General features: G+C 35.6%; 1 protein-coding gene across 1 annotated transcript in view; it reads left to right on the top strand.

The window, feature by feature from the left end:
- The window catches only part of CHMP4C (charged multivesicular body protein 4C), a 28,066-nt gene extending 9,951 nt beyond the window's left edge, over positions 1-18,115 (top strand). The window contains exons 2-5 of the mRNA XM_058176481.1: positions 5,322-5,499; positions 6,674-6,782; positions 8,066-8,174; positions 8,977-18,115. Coding sequence (XP_058032464.1) covers positions 5,322-5,499; positions 6,674-6,782; positions 8,066-8,174; positions 8,977-9,044 — 464 coding nt within the window. The 3' untranslated portion in view covers positions 9,045-18,115. The remainder of the gene's footprint in view (positions 1-5,321; positions 5,500-6,673; positions 6,783-8,065; positions 8,175-8,976) is intronic.
- Positions 18,116-18,231: the final 116 nt, after the last annotated feature.

Genomic DNA, 18,231 nt, shown 5'->3' with positions numbered 1-18,231 from the left:
ACTACAGAACAAGCCTGGCTGCATGTTAACAAGCAGAGATTGCAGAGTAGAAAACTCTGTAGCAAAATATTTCTAATTGCCACTTTTCTCCTAATTTTTCCAGTCAATTTGCACACTTTAAAAATGTGAACAAAGAAAATACTTTATTGAATCCTTATTATAAAAGGCATAACTTCCCTCTCATTTATATTATTGATGTACAAAGTCTAATTTCAATCTAAGATGAAGATACATAAATAGATTTTTATGTACTTTCACATAAAAGTCTTGTTAACTGCTGACTCTCATTTGCTTATGTGGGAGATTCAGCTTTGGATCATTATAACAGTGGTACAACATTTGGCTTTGATAAACTCCCACATCCTTTCTAGCATTTGTCATCCAGGGCAAAAATGGATAAATATTAACAGGAATCTTTTGTTTTCTACTTTTTGAGAAAGGACAACTTTAGTTAGGAACACAGAACAAATACCTAAATTGTGGTTAATGTGACTGCAGGGACTGTGCGACTCTTGTATGTGCAAAGACCAGTAATATGTCACTATTCAGTGGCGTCGTATGTTTGAATGGTCACTAAATGAATGAATGGTTTTAATTGAGAATTATTTGTATAAGTCTATCTGCTAACTGCTGCTATTTCCTTCAGCTTGCCAACCTTCTATTCAAATGCTTTTGGAATCTAGCAGCTTCCTATTACACTGTTTTGTTTTAGCTTCCATGTTCTTTTTAATTTTTTTATTATATTCAGTTTTGCTCTACTTTGCCTAGAAATTCTAGAAATCGGCTGGTAATATAAATACCTTAAATATATTTTTTTCATAATTATATTTCCAGTTCTAGCAAGAAAGAAACTAAAATGAACGTATTGTTTATTACTATCTATGGAGATTCTCAGTCATCAGATCATGGTTGTCCCAAAGGTGCTTTTTAAAGAGGCAACTGAACTTTCCTGGTGCTTTTTTTTTTTTTGAAGATGTTTTGCTTCTCATCCAAGAAGTTTCTTCAGCTCTGATTGGATGGTGGGGAATGGAAGGATTTATACTCCTTGCAGACAACTGGTTGTTTGCATTCTTTTTAGAGAATCATTCAGGCCTTCTTGCAATTGCTGAAAGGACTGTGTTGTAGATTGGAAGTAAATAATGTTGTATCCCTCCCCATCTGTTGAGAGAGGGCTGTTCAGCTTTAACATAGATGGACTCTTTGACCCCTCTTTTAAACCAGCGGCCTCCTGTGTCCAAAATGTGGACATCATCTATCTCCAGTCTACAACACAAACCTTTCAGCAGTTCTAAGCAGACTCCACAACCATTTGCACTTCTCAGGTGATCCTGAGGACACAGATAAACCTCCAAGTGGTCTCAATGACTCTCTAAAAAGAATGCAAATGACCACTTGTCTGCAAGGAGTATAAATCCTTCCATTCCCTACCATCCAGTCACAGACAAAGAAGCTTGCTTCTTGGATAAGAAGCAAAATGTCTTATTTATTTATTTTATTTTATTTTATTTTATTGATAATAAATAAATAAGTAAGTAAATAAATAGTAAGTCCAGTTCTTTTTAGTTTGGTGATAATTGAAAACATAAAAACTTTTGGGTTATGGATGAACTATGATTTAAATCATGATCATCTTAGTTTCCCTTTGTTGGAGCTATCTTTAAATCACTAATAATCTTGTAAACTAACTGAATAGCAGCCTGTGCATGGGGCACATATGAGACACTCACAACACAAGCATCATGAGAATAAATATTTTCACAGGTAGAATTAAAAACTGTTCATTAATGTCCAGTATTCTGTTTACCGTAGTTAGTTTTAGGAAAGCATGAAATAAATGTAATTTAAACTTGCAAATATTAATGAATTCCAGGTCTGTTTATCTAAAGGAGCTTTTTGTCCTTTCTCTCTAAAAAACCTGTTGCTGTGTCTTGGCAGTCCTCCCAGAATAGTTGATAAGTGCGCCATTTCCTGGGGATTGACATAAGGTAGTTTCTCACTCTGCAGTATGGATTTTATTGTGGGAAAGAATATTTTCACTGTAATCTGGGTGAAGACTATTATGGTTATTTGTTTTTCTTTTATGTTATTATATTTTGTTTTTGTTGTTTTAAATCTCATCAATTCAAAATGTACGTTATTTAGAGTATTTGTAGTTAAAGCAGCCTATAGTACTAAAGAAATAAGGGTAATTAAGTATGGGGATTTAGGAAGTTTTGCCATGTTTGCAGAAATTAATGAAATTCTGAATTTTTATATATCTTTCCTGGCATCTGCTTTCTATTATGTCATGAACAAAGCATTGGTTATAGTTATAATTGTAGTTTTAACGTATGGAATTAATTGTGGGGAAAAAAACTCCATTGATCTCATTTTCTTAACTGGAGAAGTACCCAAAATGTCTATAAATACATCTCTACAGTAAATCCTGTCTTTGCTTGATACTCATTTTTTAAGGAAAAAGTTGATGTCAGAAAATATATATACACACACACATGCAGTATGAAAATCTTTAAATTTTATAATGTAAATCATAATCTTATACATTTTATAATTGTATAATCTTTATAAAAGTTAAAGATTTTCAGAAGGTCACAAAGCATTGTTTTTAAACAAAATTATGTAGAATTATGACCTGTGGCATTATGTTTATTTCAGATTAGTCTCTGATTCTCCTTATCTGGCTTTCTACTTTTTCTGACTGTTTGGAGTGGGGGATCTTCTTTTTCCAGTCTCAGAGTTTCTCTGATGTAAGTTTATTTCCAGTACTGTCAAATCTAGGGGTTAGACTTGGATATGTTGCTAGTCCAATAAACAAGACATGCACATTTACCATAAAAATAAAGTAGTAGTATTGTCAAAATTCTTAAGACTAGTGTTTCTTCATATCAGCAACTTTCAGATGGGAATTGAAGTCCACACATTTGAAAGTTGCTGAAGTTCAGAATCATTGCCTTTGTAAACCATTATCTACATTGCTGTCAGATCTTACTTATAGTGACTCTGAATTCAACAGTTCAGTTTTTGACTTTGCAATGCTAATTTGTTCATTAGCTGGTATTAAACTTTGGAAACCTTGAGGATAGTACTTATTGCATAGAAGCAAAATAGTTGTATATTCTTATCCATTTATCGTTCAGAACAGGGAGTGGCAGAATGGCACTCCTGTGTTTCTCACAAATGATATGTGGTCCAATTACAATTTCTAAAGTTTAATTTACACAAATCATGGTGAACAATTTATTTCCAGTAACATACATTTTATGACAAAATTACCAAAATCTCATTCAGTTTGATGATTAGGAATTTATTTAATATTTTATTTATTTATTAAATTTATAGGTTTCCCATCTCATTGTCATGTAACTCTGACTATTCAGTTTTGACTGAATAGCTGAGGAGCTAATATGTGAGATCAGGGAATGTTGTCTGTCCTAAAAAGAACTACAGTTGTGTTCAAGTTAAAGTAATCAACCATTTATTTCTAAATATTTTGAAGTCACAAATTAAGTACTGTAATGCTTTGGAAAAATGTGACGTGATCTCAGGACATGTGGTAGTTCTTTACCTGGTCCAACAGGACTAAAAAACTCTTGAAGTTTGGAATTTTCATACTTCGGGCCCTATAAACCTAGGAGTTCCATTGATTCTTCATTTTTTCGGTGGGGGGAGTTATGGTTGTAGTCACATTTGACTCATCTTTCCAGTTTTTAAATGTGAATGGAGGCAATATTTCTGCACACCAATTGTTGTCATAAACTGTTGTATTTTTCCAACCAGTATGTTCCGAACATCTCCCTCCCCCCACAAGGAGATGTTCAAGGATGCTAGAGTTGGCTTCTGTTGTAACCCAGGCCCAAGTAGGTAGTAGGAAACTCAGTCAGTGAAAAAACAAACAAACTTTATTCAAACAGCTGAGAAGTACTTCATTCTCACCGTAGTTCAACTGAATTAAAGTAAATTCCTCCCAACACAAATTCCACAGTCCTATCACAAGCCTTGGTCCAATTAGACAAACTGCCAAAGGCCTTTCTTGGCAAATGTTCAGAAGACATAAATGCAAGAAGACGAAGCTACCAATGTTGTTTTCCGGCAAATGCCAAATGCCATTGTGGGTCTTTTTTAAGCCTTATGGGAGAGGCCAATCATCTCTTGGCCCTACTCCCGAGTCATCCTCTTTGATTGAACTGCTCTTGCCTTCTGGCAGCTCTTCTCATGCGTGCATTAGGAACAGGCTCCTCCTGTTCCTCTGCCCCACCACTGTCAGTCTCTGGAGGCTCTGGAGTCCACACCCCACTCCCAGATGGCCCCGGCCCCACCTCAGCCTCCGAAGCAGAGCCCTCATCCAGACCTTCCCCAGCCTCCAGGACTGGCCCACGCTCTTCCTCAGCCTCATGGCTGTCAGACTCCGTTGCCAGCTCCGCAGGCTGCTGGCAACCACAACAGCTTCTTTTGGAGGAAGAGTTCTATGGTCACTTTTATAGGACAGAGAAAAAAAAATCAAAATAACCTTGTGGCAAAGAGAAGCTGTTCCATAGAGAAACTGTGCATCTAATACTTATCCAAGATATTTTAAGCGTTTAACTAGCTGCTCCTTTATATCTCAGTCTCTGTTACAAACTGCTTCTGTGTTATTTCTTCTTGCTGGCTCTATATGCTTCAGTATCCATCCATGGCCATTATCACGGAACAATCTTTTTCTTTAAATTGAGAGGGGGGATGTTACTAAATTTGTTATGTTGATTAACAAAATTCCATTCAGCCCCAATAAGGACATTTATTTATTTTTCAGTATTAAATTTATATACTACCCGTCTTGCTATCCAAAGTTATTCTGGATTCTTCCTCCCCTCCATTTGTTTTAAAGGTAACCTGGTGCCGTGAGCCACTGTAGCCAATGGGAAGGTATTACATTGGACCTCTATTCTAAAATATATGGTGGAGACCACATCTCTTAATGTTTACCTTGTACAGCCAACGATATTATACCAGTAATTTTATTGTTAAATGGGAAACAAAGTTAATAATATAATACAGTGCCTTTCAGAAGGAAGAACAATTAACCTGTTTTGAATCACCAAATTCTTTTGCTATTGTAGTAAGCTGAGAAAATGGTTTGGAGTTTAGTATAGCTTTCCTTAACCTGGGTGTCCTCCCGTTGGGTGTCCTGATAAGATTTCCCAACTGTTTATTTAGCTTCACTGAATTTGCTCTTTCAGTAAATGTGGCAATCTGTCTCTGATTTATGTTAAGAACTAAAGCCGCCATATAGGTATCTTTTGCATTGGCTTATGAGATACTTTTCCCTGTTCTTACTTCACCAGCTGCACTGCAGGCACTGAAAAGAAAAAAGAGGTATGAAAAACAGTTGAGCCAAATTGATGGGACTCTTTCCACTATTGAATTCCAGCGCGAGGCTCTTGAAAATTCCCACACAAATACAGAAGTGTTCAAGAATATGGGCTATGCTGCTCAGGCCATGAAAAAAGTACATGAAAACATGTAAGTGGAAAATGTTGTCGAACCCCAGGGAAAATAACTCTTACATTTACACCTATTTGGTGGATTTCTTTCTTGCATAAGAATAGAGATGTTCCATTCTTGTATATAATGCTAAGGTTTATCTTCAGGTATAGATAAAGTTGCTAGGATTTTGCTGTTACACTTCAATCTAAAATTAAATTCTTTTCTTGGATTTACCTGTCCTGCAGCAAGTAAGATTAGCATGGCCTGAACCATTGATCACTGCAAGCTGTACATATTGCTTCAACTGAAATTTCTACATGACTCTTTCAGTAGGCATCCTTTTTCCTTTTATACTGCCTTTCTCCAAATTAAATATACCAGAAGTTAAACAGACTTCAAATTCCAAAATTTTTCTGCTATGACGATAATTCCTTAGAATTATGTGAGTTGAAGTTTGTACATCTGGAAAAAATAGAATCTTACTCTGGAGAAATAGAATCTTCCAGAAATCTTCTGAAAGTTTGGGTCCTTCTGTAAACCTTGCCAGTTTAGCCATTCCAAAATTAGCACAGTGACTTTCCTTAAGTTAATCCTCAAAACCAGAAATGGTTCATGATGTTCTGTGCATGAAACAGAATTGTTTTATGGCTTGACCCTCTCTAGGACCCCATGTTTAAGTTCCCAAATAGAATGCCCCAAATCTCTAATATGCAAACTGCTTGAAAACCAATTGGGATTGTTCCTTATATACATATCTGTTTTGCTTATATTTGCTTATATTATCCTATTATTCTATTCACTACTGTTTGTAAGCAGTTCAAGGGCTTTTATAGAATTTAAAGCCCTTATGGAATTTGGAACTTGAATACCAGAAGGAATTTTCCTGTAACGTTATCACAAACTAAATTTGTCTTTGATGGCCCTTTAAATGCCCTAATAAGCCAGGATAATGGTGTGGGAGTGGGAGTTTATTAATTATACTTCATTTTATTGAAGTGTTTTATTAAGGTAGATAACTTAATATATCTTTGCTATTTTCTCAGACTTACAATATTCCTCTCCCCAAAATTTAAATCTCTATTTTGCTGTTGCTTTTTGTTTTAATGATTATTGATTTTTATGAAAACCTCAGAATTTTACTGGAATCCACTATGCTATCCTATCTATATACAAATTGAGTAAGGAATTCCTTCTTTCCTTGTATCCTTAGGGATTTGGACAAAATTGATGACATGATGCAAGATATCACTGAGCAACAAGATATTGCCCAAGAAATCACAGAGGCTCTCACAAGAAGAGTTGGCGATGACTTTGATGAGGTATGTTTTGACATATAAGAACAAAAAATTGCCCTGACTTTAATATTACTGCTAATTTTAAATTTACTATTTGTTGTCTAGCTCTTTTCTAAGCGCTTTAACATTTTTCCTTAAATGCACTTGAATTCTCAGATGATTAAAGAGACACTTGTTCAAAATTAGAGACTGTACTGTCTTGAAAGTATTCAAAAGAGAATGCAAATTGCTATGTCAAAACAATGCAAATGCATAACCCCTTTTGCTATGACAAAATGATTGGATTTCTGACATATCAAATGGAATCTGCACAGGTAGTAGCAGTGTGTGATACATTCCTAATTTTATCCTAGCTGGTCAGTCATGCCTTCTTCTAGTACACTCCATTGTCGTCACCTGGGATTCAGAGAAGCTGTGTACCATCACATGCAAGGAGGGAAGATTACAGTCAAGCTACTATATTTGTCTCTATTTCCATTTGCACCACACTTGCAGACCAGCACTTCTGTTTTGAGGGCCACATCTATAGGTTGTGATTCAAGCCAGAAAATAGAAACTCCCTATTTTAGCCCCTGAAGAAGGTAATGAAAGGTGGAATACAAGATGGACTCCTCTTCTTTGTATCTTGTGATGAATAACTATTGGCACACCTCAAGAGGTCTTGTTCCATCCTTCTTTCCCTACTTTTCTGTTTTTGCTTTCATTAGGAACACATTTAGTAAGCATACTCAGTATGCATTGAGCTATTTGGTATGGAATTCGTTAATATCATTTAAATTGAGTAATCTACCAGTAAACTGAAGCAATTTCAGTATACACCATACCTGCTCCTTTTATAAAACCAGAAAGACTGAAGCCATTGAGCCATTTTTAGGTAGTAGAATGACCACAAAATAGAGCAACTCTTTTTTTTACACTTGTAGCCTTTTTTTTATTCAACCATATTTTGTATTCAACTATATTTTTAGTCAATTACCATAATGTAATTGATATTTTTGATGTAATTTCATTTTATTCTAATCAACCAATAGCTAATTAAAATGTTTGGTTGAGATTTTTGTTAGGTGCAATTGTGCCCACCAGCTCTGCCTGCTGTTCTAACAGATTTTCAATAAAATTTATTTGTCCTAAAAATATCCATTTATATAGGGCCCTGGCATGCTGAAAACCCAAAATAAAGTTTTTTAAAAGTTTGTATAGGGAACTATACTTGGTTGGCTACAATTGTGAAACTGTTGTAATTAGAGGTTCTTTTGACATTAGGCATTGTTTATTGAAATATAACCTGCCAAATTTTAAAATTTCAGGATGAACTGTTGGCAGAATTAGAAGAACTGGAGCAAGAGGAACTCAATAATAAGATGAAAAATGTTCATTTACCAAGTGTCCCAGCAACCCCATTGCCTTCTCATCCTGGTAAATTGTTTTCTTATATTAATTAGTCTGTTATGAAAGTAGGCTATAGAAATATTGAAGAGAAAAGGAACAATCATAGAAATTTAACATACCTGGATATAATAGTAGCTATCTTAATATGTAAGAGTGATACAAGTTCTTGATGTGAATGAGGAATACTTATGACTGGTCCTCATAATTTTTGTTGATGCAGTGTTCCCATGGTCACCTGGTCCCAATTTGGACATCTGACAACCAGCCCACAATTATGACATCACAGCATCCTGTGTCATGTAATTACCATTTGCAAACTTCACTCCCAGCTTTCAACAAGCAAAGTCAGTGGGGCAGCTGGTAGAAAGTTTGGTGATCACTTGACTACAGAATACTGCTATTGCATGGGGTTTGCCCAATAATGGTAACTGGAACTGCTATCATAAGTGGGTACAGTCACATGATGTGCCTTCCTTGCTTAGCGATGGCCTTCTCCGTTCCAATTACTATTGGTAAGAGGGGACTACTAATAGTAATTGCACTTTGGTGAAAAAATACATTGCAAGGCTGAACTTGGATTTGATAGCCAAGGCTGAACTTGGATTTGGTCACCTGGATTCAAGTCTTGCGATCTGATGTAAAGCTATGCAAGCAATTCTTATTGAATAAATCTACTGAAGTCATCCCTTTACAAGATGTGTTTTGTAAAGTATGTCTCCTCATTTTTGAGCCACAATGCCTCTAATCCAAATACTAAGTCTTTCCAGAGACAGCAAAACTTTATCTTTGTTGTTCCAGTATGTTGAACAATTATTATCTTTTGTTATAGCATCTTCAAAGAAGAGGGTGGAAGATGATGATGAAGATATGCAGCAACTGACAGCATGGGCAACTTAACAGCAATTTCTCACTGGCTTCAAGGGAATAATACGGGAATATCATGGAAGGACTTCATGGAATAGTGCTTATGTTTTATACAGAGTGTAGCTGTGTGGAATTTTGGCCAAAATTGGTCTTTGGTGGAATATGTGTATATATTTTATATAGTCTTGTATATATTATTTTGTTTTTTAAAAAAGCCAGCATTCTCAAGTATGAACTTTCTCCTTTCGGTATATCCAGACATACCATTTTTATGCTAACGAAACCAGATAACAAGCAAGACTGAATTTTAATTAATGTTATTCTTCTTAGCTGATACTCTTTTAATGCACAGAACATGTGTAGGTTGGAAAACCTATTGGTGCAATAGCAAGTAGTATAGTGATTTGAAAGAGAATTAAAATTGGCTTGATTTTGGAATCTTGTTTCCAAATATTTTTCTAAACAAAATTATTAAAACTCATGGTCCTTAGGTTGACTAGAGAAATCCTGTAGCAATTTTGCACCAAGTTCTTTGTTTTCTGTGATTCTTCTATAATGCCAATGGCTTGTTCAAAGCAAAAATGAAGAATTTGTACCTTAAAAACTAAGATGATGAAAATGGATCTCTGTCGAAAGAGAGGGTGGATGCATATTCTCTATGCAGAAGACAGGACCAAAATAAGTGGATTAAAACTAGAAGAAGTGGGTTCAAGGTAGACATCAGGAGGACCGTTCTGACTGTATGAGCTGTCATCTACAATAACAGAGACTGTAGAAAAAGCTGTTATAGAAGTTTTATGAGGTTTTTTTCCAGTGAAGTTCTTCAGTGGAGATGGGTGAACATCTAGCAGATCTTGCATTGAATAGATAACCTCTTAAGATCCTTCCAGTTCTGTTCTGTGAGAGATCATCATAGAAGGAAGAGTGCTATAGATCCATTACCAGCTGTGTTTAGATGATTGGCATGCCTTGAAATTGGATATCCCAGGGGTAGTTTAGAAAAGAGCTTTGGATTGATTGACTTTCAGGTTGTTTATAATCCTGAGCAGTCTCAGGGATAAGAGTCCACTACCCATCTAAGAGCTGGAGTAATTGATTGTCCTACTCCATGTTTAATGGATTGGGAATTAGTGATTCTGAACTATGTTATACCATGGTTGGTTTTTTTAAAAAAGGTTTTCCCTGCCTGCATAAGTCATTAAAACACTTAGAGTCCATCACTTCTGTCTTATCCCAAATGCACTTAAAACTAATCTAGAATATTCATATTTTATCAAGAACCTACTTAATCACTGAGTATAAAAGGTGATAGAGACATTCAATCTAATGCATCCAGGGAAACTATGATGCACTATGCAGTCTAAAATACTGGGGATATGATTTGGTTTATTCAAATTTAGTAGCACAAACTTTTACTGATTTTTATGTAAATTAGATTAATTTGGTTTTATAAAAGGGAAAAAAGTAGAATGAATTATTTTGGCTGAGTGATCAGCAAGTCATAATTGAGTTTATCAGCCTTTTTAAAAATAGGAGGTCATAATTCAGTAAATCAGATGGATTACATTAAAGTAATTGTGTACTGGATTCATATATATTTTCTTGAGGGCAGAAAGACATTGCAGTATCTTGTCAGGCAGAAAAGTTATAATACCTTATGATTGTAGTTTTTAAACGAACCTTATTCTATTTCTTCATTTTTTTGGTTTGGATAGTATAGTTCTCTTTAAATATTTCAATACAATAATTTATATGATGTTTATGTATCTTCTTTGAGCTATCTTTTTTTTAAATCTGGGAAACAGATCATATGAAGAAAATTTTTTAAATTTCCCCAAATAGTAGGCAGGTTTCAAAATTATTATGGATGTCAGCTTTTTTTTTTTCATCCCTGAAATTAGTCTCTGCATATGCAACTTTTTTTTCTAGCCCCTCTCCCTTTTGAATTTTAATTTAAATGACATTACTGTTACTTTCATGGAATATAAAAGATTTAAATATTCTAATAAGTATTAAATTGTGCAATTTAAAATCTGACATTGCTTTTTTACAAGAAACATATTCCACAAGGAAATATATATGCAGGACATTTATTATTGTGTAACTTTGTGGAAATTCAACATTTACTAAGTCTATAGGGTCTGTGATTTACTGCTCTAATCATAAAACAATAAGTGAGCCAGAACAATTTTTAACAATGGTCATTAAATAATGCGCTACATGTACTGAACTTTAGGGTCTAAGGATTATCCAGATATATCGCACAGGAGTTTTAACATCTTTTTACTTTAGTATAGGAGATCAGATAGTTCCTTTATTAAATCGCAATATTATCCCACCTAAATTTAATTCTCGAAATGGAAAATTTTGCATGTTTTTATATTAGAATTTAATATAGGGATAGCAGCTTTTAAGTTCACCATAGCAGGATCATATTAAACTCCAGATATGTTCCCAATTCAATTATTTTTTAGTATTTTGGTGTTAAGATGAATGGATGGATAAACATGCTTTAAAATTTTCTCCCTAGATTCAGTAGTTTATAATCTAGTGACTATTTGATACACCTTTAAAACATCATGGTTGTATTATTATGATTCATGAAAAAATTAAAGCAGAAATTTTGAGAAAAAGAAGAAAAAAAAATTCTGTATGCAAAGATATGCACTTATATTACATAAAGGTTTTTGGAGTGTAGGACATGGAATTAATTCCCTCTGTGCACTTAATACCTATATTGGTAGTGAGAAGAAAGACCCAATAAACTACTGGTCCCTTGATAAATGCAGTTAAACCAATATTTCTATTATCAAAGACGTTGGGATAAAATATTTAATAATTCCAATTTAACCAATAATTAGTGATACTATTACATCTATGAAAACAGGAAAAGTTCTAAGCCTGATGACTTATCACATTGACTATTACATACATACATATACACAGAAATTCCAGTATAATTGGAAGTATTAATTTATAATACTTTTCTTGAAAAACATTTTTTCTAGCCTCTGCTAGTGAGCCTTAAATAGCTGTGATTTTGATAGCTTCTAAAGAACCTGCTGACTATACAACTTTCTTAATACTGATGCCAAAAGAACTGACTGTGACTCTGTCATGCAGTTTTCAGGTAATATGATTCCTGATTATCCATCTAGCACCTATCTGGTTTTATAAAAAGAGAAGTGTCTTATAATATTATATTACTAATATAATGATACAATAACGATTCAATAACGATTTTATAATTGTAAGAGAAAAAGCCATTGATGTTGATGTAAGTTGTTCATTTAAAATTTTAAGTCAACCTACTTTAGATGGCTTGTATTATAACCAATTATAACCAATACACCAACTAAATCAACACAAAAACATGGGCAATTTCATTCTATGCCAACTGTAATTTCCAAGTAATCTTCAAGAATAGTTCCATGTAGATTGAATTATAGGTATTTAAACTAGGAACTGATGAAGATAAGTCACCACTGCCATGACTACTAGTCCAAGAAAATTCACTACTGGTGGAGCAATTGGACGTAGGCAAAGATTCATCTTACCATGAAACACATTCTGTTTTCATAGAAAGTTTTGAAACTAAGAGAATCCCCAGCTTGTGACCAAAATATTCAGATTATCTCAGCCAAAGATGTCTGAACTACTTTGGTGCAAGAGGGCCTGTTATTGTAATAGTAGCTCATCCTTACTGAGTTCCTCCTGAATCTGTTCCTTCACATGGATTCAGATGAAACTTTTGAAACAAGACTTGATCAAATACAGACTTTTTATTTTTAAAAATAAATTGGATTAATACATAGTTCTTAAATCTGCTAGTATTGTTATGACAATGGAAATATTTTCATCAATATGTGTTGTGGAACTCATCATCAACTTAAACTGCTACTGGATAGTTCTTTTCCTTTTTCTCTCTCTCTCTTTAAATTACAACAATAAAAAATGGTCCACAAAGAGTACAGATGCATCTGAAAATTCTTCCCTTTTCTAGAGCTCGTGATGACACCTCTGTTGAAAAATAATGGTAGTAATTGCCTACTGCAGTCTTTTTCAATACGTTGCTCTTCAAATGACTCAGACTACAACTGTCATTACCCCAAGCCAGCAGTCACTGGAAACAGAAATTAATCTAGTGGTTAATGCAAGAAACTGGGAGATTGTGTACAATTTTTGTGTACATTTTTTGAAGTATCATTTCAAAATAGTTCTCTGACTGATCTATGGTCATCAGCTTTAGTTATACCAATCTTTTAAAAGGGTGACCCTAGTTCAGTAGAAAATTATAGACCAATCTCTCTGTGCTTACATGCAAAGTTATGGAATCGATTATAAACCAATCCATTGTTCACAAGTTAGAATCAAACAACTTGCTATCTGACAAACAGTTTAGCTTTAGGAAAAACTTGTCCTGTTTTTTACAACTTTTGCACTGTAAAAACATCTGGACTACACGTCTTGATCAAGGTAAAGCTGTAGATGCAATTTACATAGTTTTTGATACAGTAGTACATGATAAACTGCTGTTGAAATTAAACTCTTACAGCATTTCTGGACCTTTGCACAAGTGGATTGCTGCTTTCCTGCCTAATAGACTGCAGAAAGTCAAAATAGGGAACTCAGTGTCTAATCCTGAATCAGATAACTAGTGTTCCACAAGGCAGCGTTTTAGGTCCCATGCTTTTCTTGCTCTATATCAACGACTTATGTGATCAACTTAATACTACAGATAATTCTGTTGTTTTGCAAAATGATCTTGACTATCTGTCTGAATGGTCATCTATCGGGCAATTTCAAATTTCGATTAATAAATGTTCTCTCTTACATATTGGTAAACATAATCAGAATGTCAAATATAAGCTAGGTAGTATTGATCTAGCAGATGACCCTCACTTTGTCAAGGACCTAGGTGTACTTATTTCTGATGACTTATGTTCCAAGTTCATTGTAACAGCGTTGCTAAAAAAGCATTAAGAGTTATAAATTTAATTTTATGGAGCTTTTTTTCTGGAAACATTGTATTGCTAATTAGAGCTTATAAAAATTATGGTAGACCAATCTTAGAGTATTGTTCAACTGTTTGGAAACCCCGCCATATATCTGACATCAGTTTAATCAAGGGTTCAGATTTTTCACGAGAAAAGTTTTGTACTCTTTTTGTTATAAAAAGTTTTTATTGGTCAAAAAAAATTTATGCAAATACATATCAGGTATGGTAAATTTTCATTTTTCTTATACATGATAAGAATTTTACTCAAAATTTTAAACACATACAACAGCCATATGGCAAGCAGGTGATACGAAGTAGCTAAGTTTCAATCTTACACAATAAGGAAGGGTCAAGAATAATCAGAATATCATACGAAAGAGAATAAGGAAAACCAACACAATACCAAATATCTTTGTCACTTCCTAGTTTTGGATCTCAGAGTTTTGTACTCTTTTGTACACAATAGAATTCCCTACTAGGCTCGAAATTCTCGGTTCAGACCTAAGTATTGCATACAAAATTATACGTAGTAATGCTTTACCTGTAAGTGACTTTTTTTGTTTTAATAGCAATAATATGTGCGCGAACAACTGCTTTAAACTCCGTGTATATCGTTCTAAACTTGACTGTAAAAAATATGATTTCTGTAATAGAATTGTCAAAGTCTGGAATGCTCTACCTGATCCAGTTGTCTCAGCTACAAATTTTTATAGTTTTAGTTCAAATTAACTTCTGTGGATCTTACTTCATATTTAAGTGGTCAGTAGAGGAGGTGTGCATAAGTGCACAATCGTGCCTATCATCCCTGTCATTGTATTTTTTTCTTTTTTTCTTTTATTCTTGTTCTTTTTGTTTTATTATTTATTTATTTATTTATTATTTAGATTTTTATACCACCCTTCTCCCGAAGGACTCAGGGCGGTGTACAGCCAGATTAAAAAACAGTACAATATACAAATTAAAACAAAAATTAAAATAACATATTCTATAAATGGCCGAAAATTTAAAACCGTCAAATTTGACCCATAAAATTCATAAAATACCCCAATTAAAATTATTAAAATTCAAAAGTTAAAAAAATTAAGCCAGTCCCGCTTGGATAAACAAGTGCGTTTTCAATTCACGGCGAAAGGTCCGAAGGTCAGGTAATTGACGCAAACCAGGGGGAAGTTCGTTCCAGAGGGTAGGTGCTCCAACAGAGAAGGCCCTTCCCCTGGGGGCCACCAGCCGACATTGCTTGGCGGACGGCACCTTGAGAAGACCCTCTCTGTGTGAGCGTACAGGTCGGTGGGAGGCATAAGGTAACAGCAGGCGGTCCCGTAAGTACCCGGGCCCTAAGCTATGGAGCACTTTAAAGGTGGTAACCAACACCTTGAAGCGCACCCGAAAGACCACAGGTAACCAGTGCAGACTGCGCAAGAGCGGTGTTACGTGGGAGCAGCGTGAGGCTCCCTCAATCACCCGCGCAGCTGCATTCTGAACTAACTGAAGCCTCCGAGTGCACTTCAGGGGTAGCCCCATGTAGAGAGCATTGCAATAATCCAGACGAGAAGTGACAAGAGCGTGAGTGACCATGCATAAGGCATCCCGGTCAAGGAAGGGGTTTTTGTTTGACAAATTATAATAAAATAAATAAATAAATAGTTAGTTAGTTCTAATCCCACTTTAGGCAAGAAGGCCACTTTCTCAGCCCAATCCACTATATACAATATATAAGCATCCATAGCCATCCTTTAAAAAATAGCAGCAAGAATACTAGCTAGCCGTACTCTTCTCCTGCTTATAGAAATTATTTTTTTGTCTGCAGTTTATGGACAGTTTATGTATGCAGTTTGTCCATTATATCTGAAGTATGCTAAATTGCTCTGTTAAACTGAGTATTTGCTTATGCCACCATAATCAATGGGCCTACTCTGAGTATGAATAAACTTAGATCTAATTCTAGACCTTATTGTATATAGAATCATAGGACCTGAAGGGAACTTGTAGGTTTTTTTTAGTCCAACCCCTTGCCCAAGGCAGGAGTGCTTATAAAAGAATAACAGAGTTGGAAGGGATCTTGGAGGACTTCTAGTCCAACCCACTGTGCAGACAGGAAACTCTATACCACTGATAGTTAATCTTTTTGATGCCGAGTGCCCAAAGCCTGTGTGCATGCTAATGCACACGTGTGCCCAAACCCCCCAAATGCAATGCGAGCTCCCCCTGCATGTATACGCATCCTCATGCATGTGTGCGCCCCCCGCACATGTGCCCCACCTCCCATGCAGATGCTCCCCTGCACCCTCTTTGGCTTCCAGGTTGGTGCAGGTGGCTCTCCAGGCCCAAAATGAAGCAGGGAGGGCCCTCGCACAGCCCCTCAGTGCCCTATTTTGGGGCTGTACTCCCCGTGTATTCCCCGTGCATGCGACCCACGTGCATGTGACCCACCCCCCACATGCACACACATTCCCTGCATGCGTTCTGCCCCCCGCACATGTGCAGCAGAGGCCTGAAAACTGCTGGTTGGCAGGAGGCATGTGTGCATGCATGGTGGAGCTGGGCTGGGGCAACGGCTGGCGTGCCTGCAGAGAGGGCTCTGTGTGCCACTTGTGGCACGTGTGCAATAGGTTCGCCATCACGGCCCTATGCCATTTATACCATTTCAAACAAATGCTTGTCCAATCTCTTCTTAAAAACTTACAGTGTTGGAGTGCCCACAACTCCAGGAGACAAGCTGTTCTACTGATTAATCACTCTGTCAGGAAATTCCTTATTTCTTCTGATGAATTTTCACCTATTGCTTCTTGTCCTTCTCTCAGGTACTATGGAAAAGAAGTCAATACCCACTTCCCTGTGACAGCACTTCAAATATTGGAAAACTATTAGGTTTCCCTTAAGCCTTCTCTTCATTAGGCTAAATATACTTGCTTCCTTGGCCATTTATCATACGATGTAGTCTCCAGACCCCTTATCATCTTTGTTGTTCTTCTCTGCACTCATTCTAGGATCTTGGATTCTTTTTTATATCATGATCAGAACTGGACACAATATTCCAACAGAATGATCATGTCCTGTGAACTTATGCTATCCTGTTGATGCAGTTTAGGATTATGTTGGCTTTTTTGGCAGCTGTAGAACACTGCTGACTCATACTTAAGTGGTGATCCACCAGGACACCTAAAGCCCTCTCACAGATACTACTGTTGAGCCAGGTACTGCCCGTCCTATACTCATGCATCTGTTTTTTCTTGCCTATGTGAAGGCTCTTACTTTTCACACTGCTGAATGGCATCTCATTGGGTAATATCTTTCTGAATTCTGAAGCTATCTTCCAAAGTGATATCAATTCATCCCAGCTTTGTGTCATCCACAAATTTGATGAGTGCCTTCAGTCTCCTCATCTAGGTCATTTATGTAGATATTGAAGACTTAATTCCCACATTTAAATTTACTTCACAAATCAAAGGAAGACATCTGTCAGAAATGAAAATTCATTTATTCTTATATAAATAATCAAATCATTGTGAGCTGTTCTTAATATAATCCTCACTTGACTTACTTTATATTTTCAAACTCTTAATTATCTTCTTTTAAGCATTTTTAGATATTTACTTAGCATTTCATAATGGGAAGTCTTATATTGCTTTGAGTGAAGGAAGAAGCCCTCAGTAGCATTCCTAGAATTCCAATGAAACTGAGTCAGCTATTATGTTATTTATTATTTATTCAAACAATCTTTTAAAATGCAGGCCAGAACAACACTCAAGCTATTTTGTGGTCTCTAGATGGAGCTGTGGATTCAATAATATTCTGTAACTTGTTTGACAAAATCTACTAAAATACCTACTATTTCATGCTATGTTTCTCCTATGAGAAAATCCATAGCCCTGGAAATCTTTGAGGATATGTAAATAGTATTTACTGTTTTGGCAGGGTCATTGCTTTGTGAAATCTATTTGAATTGGCTGTATAAAAACTGCTGTAGCGATAAATCTCCACTCCACCTACCTTGTGGCCTTTAATGCAGTTGTTGAATTTCAGCAGCACAAAAAAGAAGTAAAAATAAAAACTTGTTTTCATTTCCTAGAATCTGTTCAGATGAATAAAGGGACCATTTTCTGAACTTCTTTATATTCTTTGTTAAAATATATAAGCACAGAAACCACAAGCAATTTACCAAGCGGGTGACATTACTTTGGAAACAGTGTACAGAGAAAAGTTTGGACTTTTAAAAATGAC

Source organism: Ahaetulla prasina, chromosome 3 (assembly GCF_028640845.1).
Source record: "Ahaetulla prasina isolate Xishuangbanna chromosome 3, ASM2864084v1, whole genome shotgun sequence".
Taxonomy (NCBI): Eukaryota; Metazoa; Chordata; class Lepidosauria; order Squamata; family Colubridae; genus Ahaetulla; species Ahaetulla prasina.
Note: the sequence above shows the minus strand (reverse complement) of the source record. Positions and strands in the feature narration are given on the sequence as shown.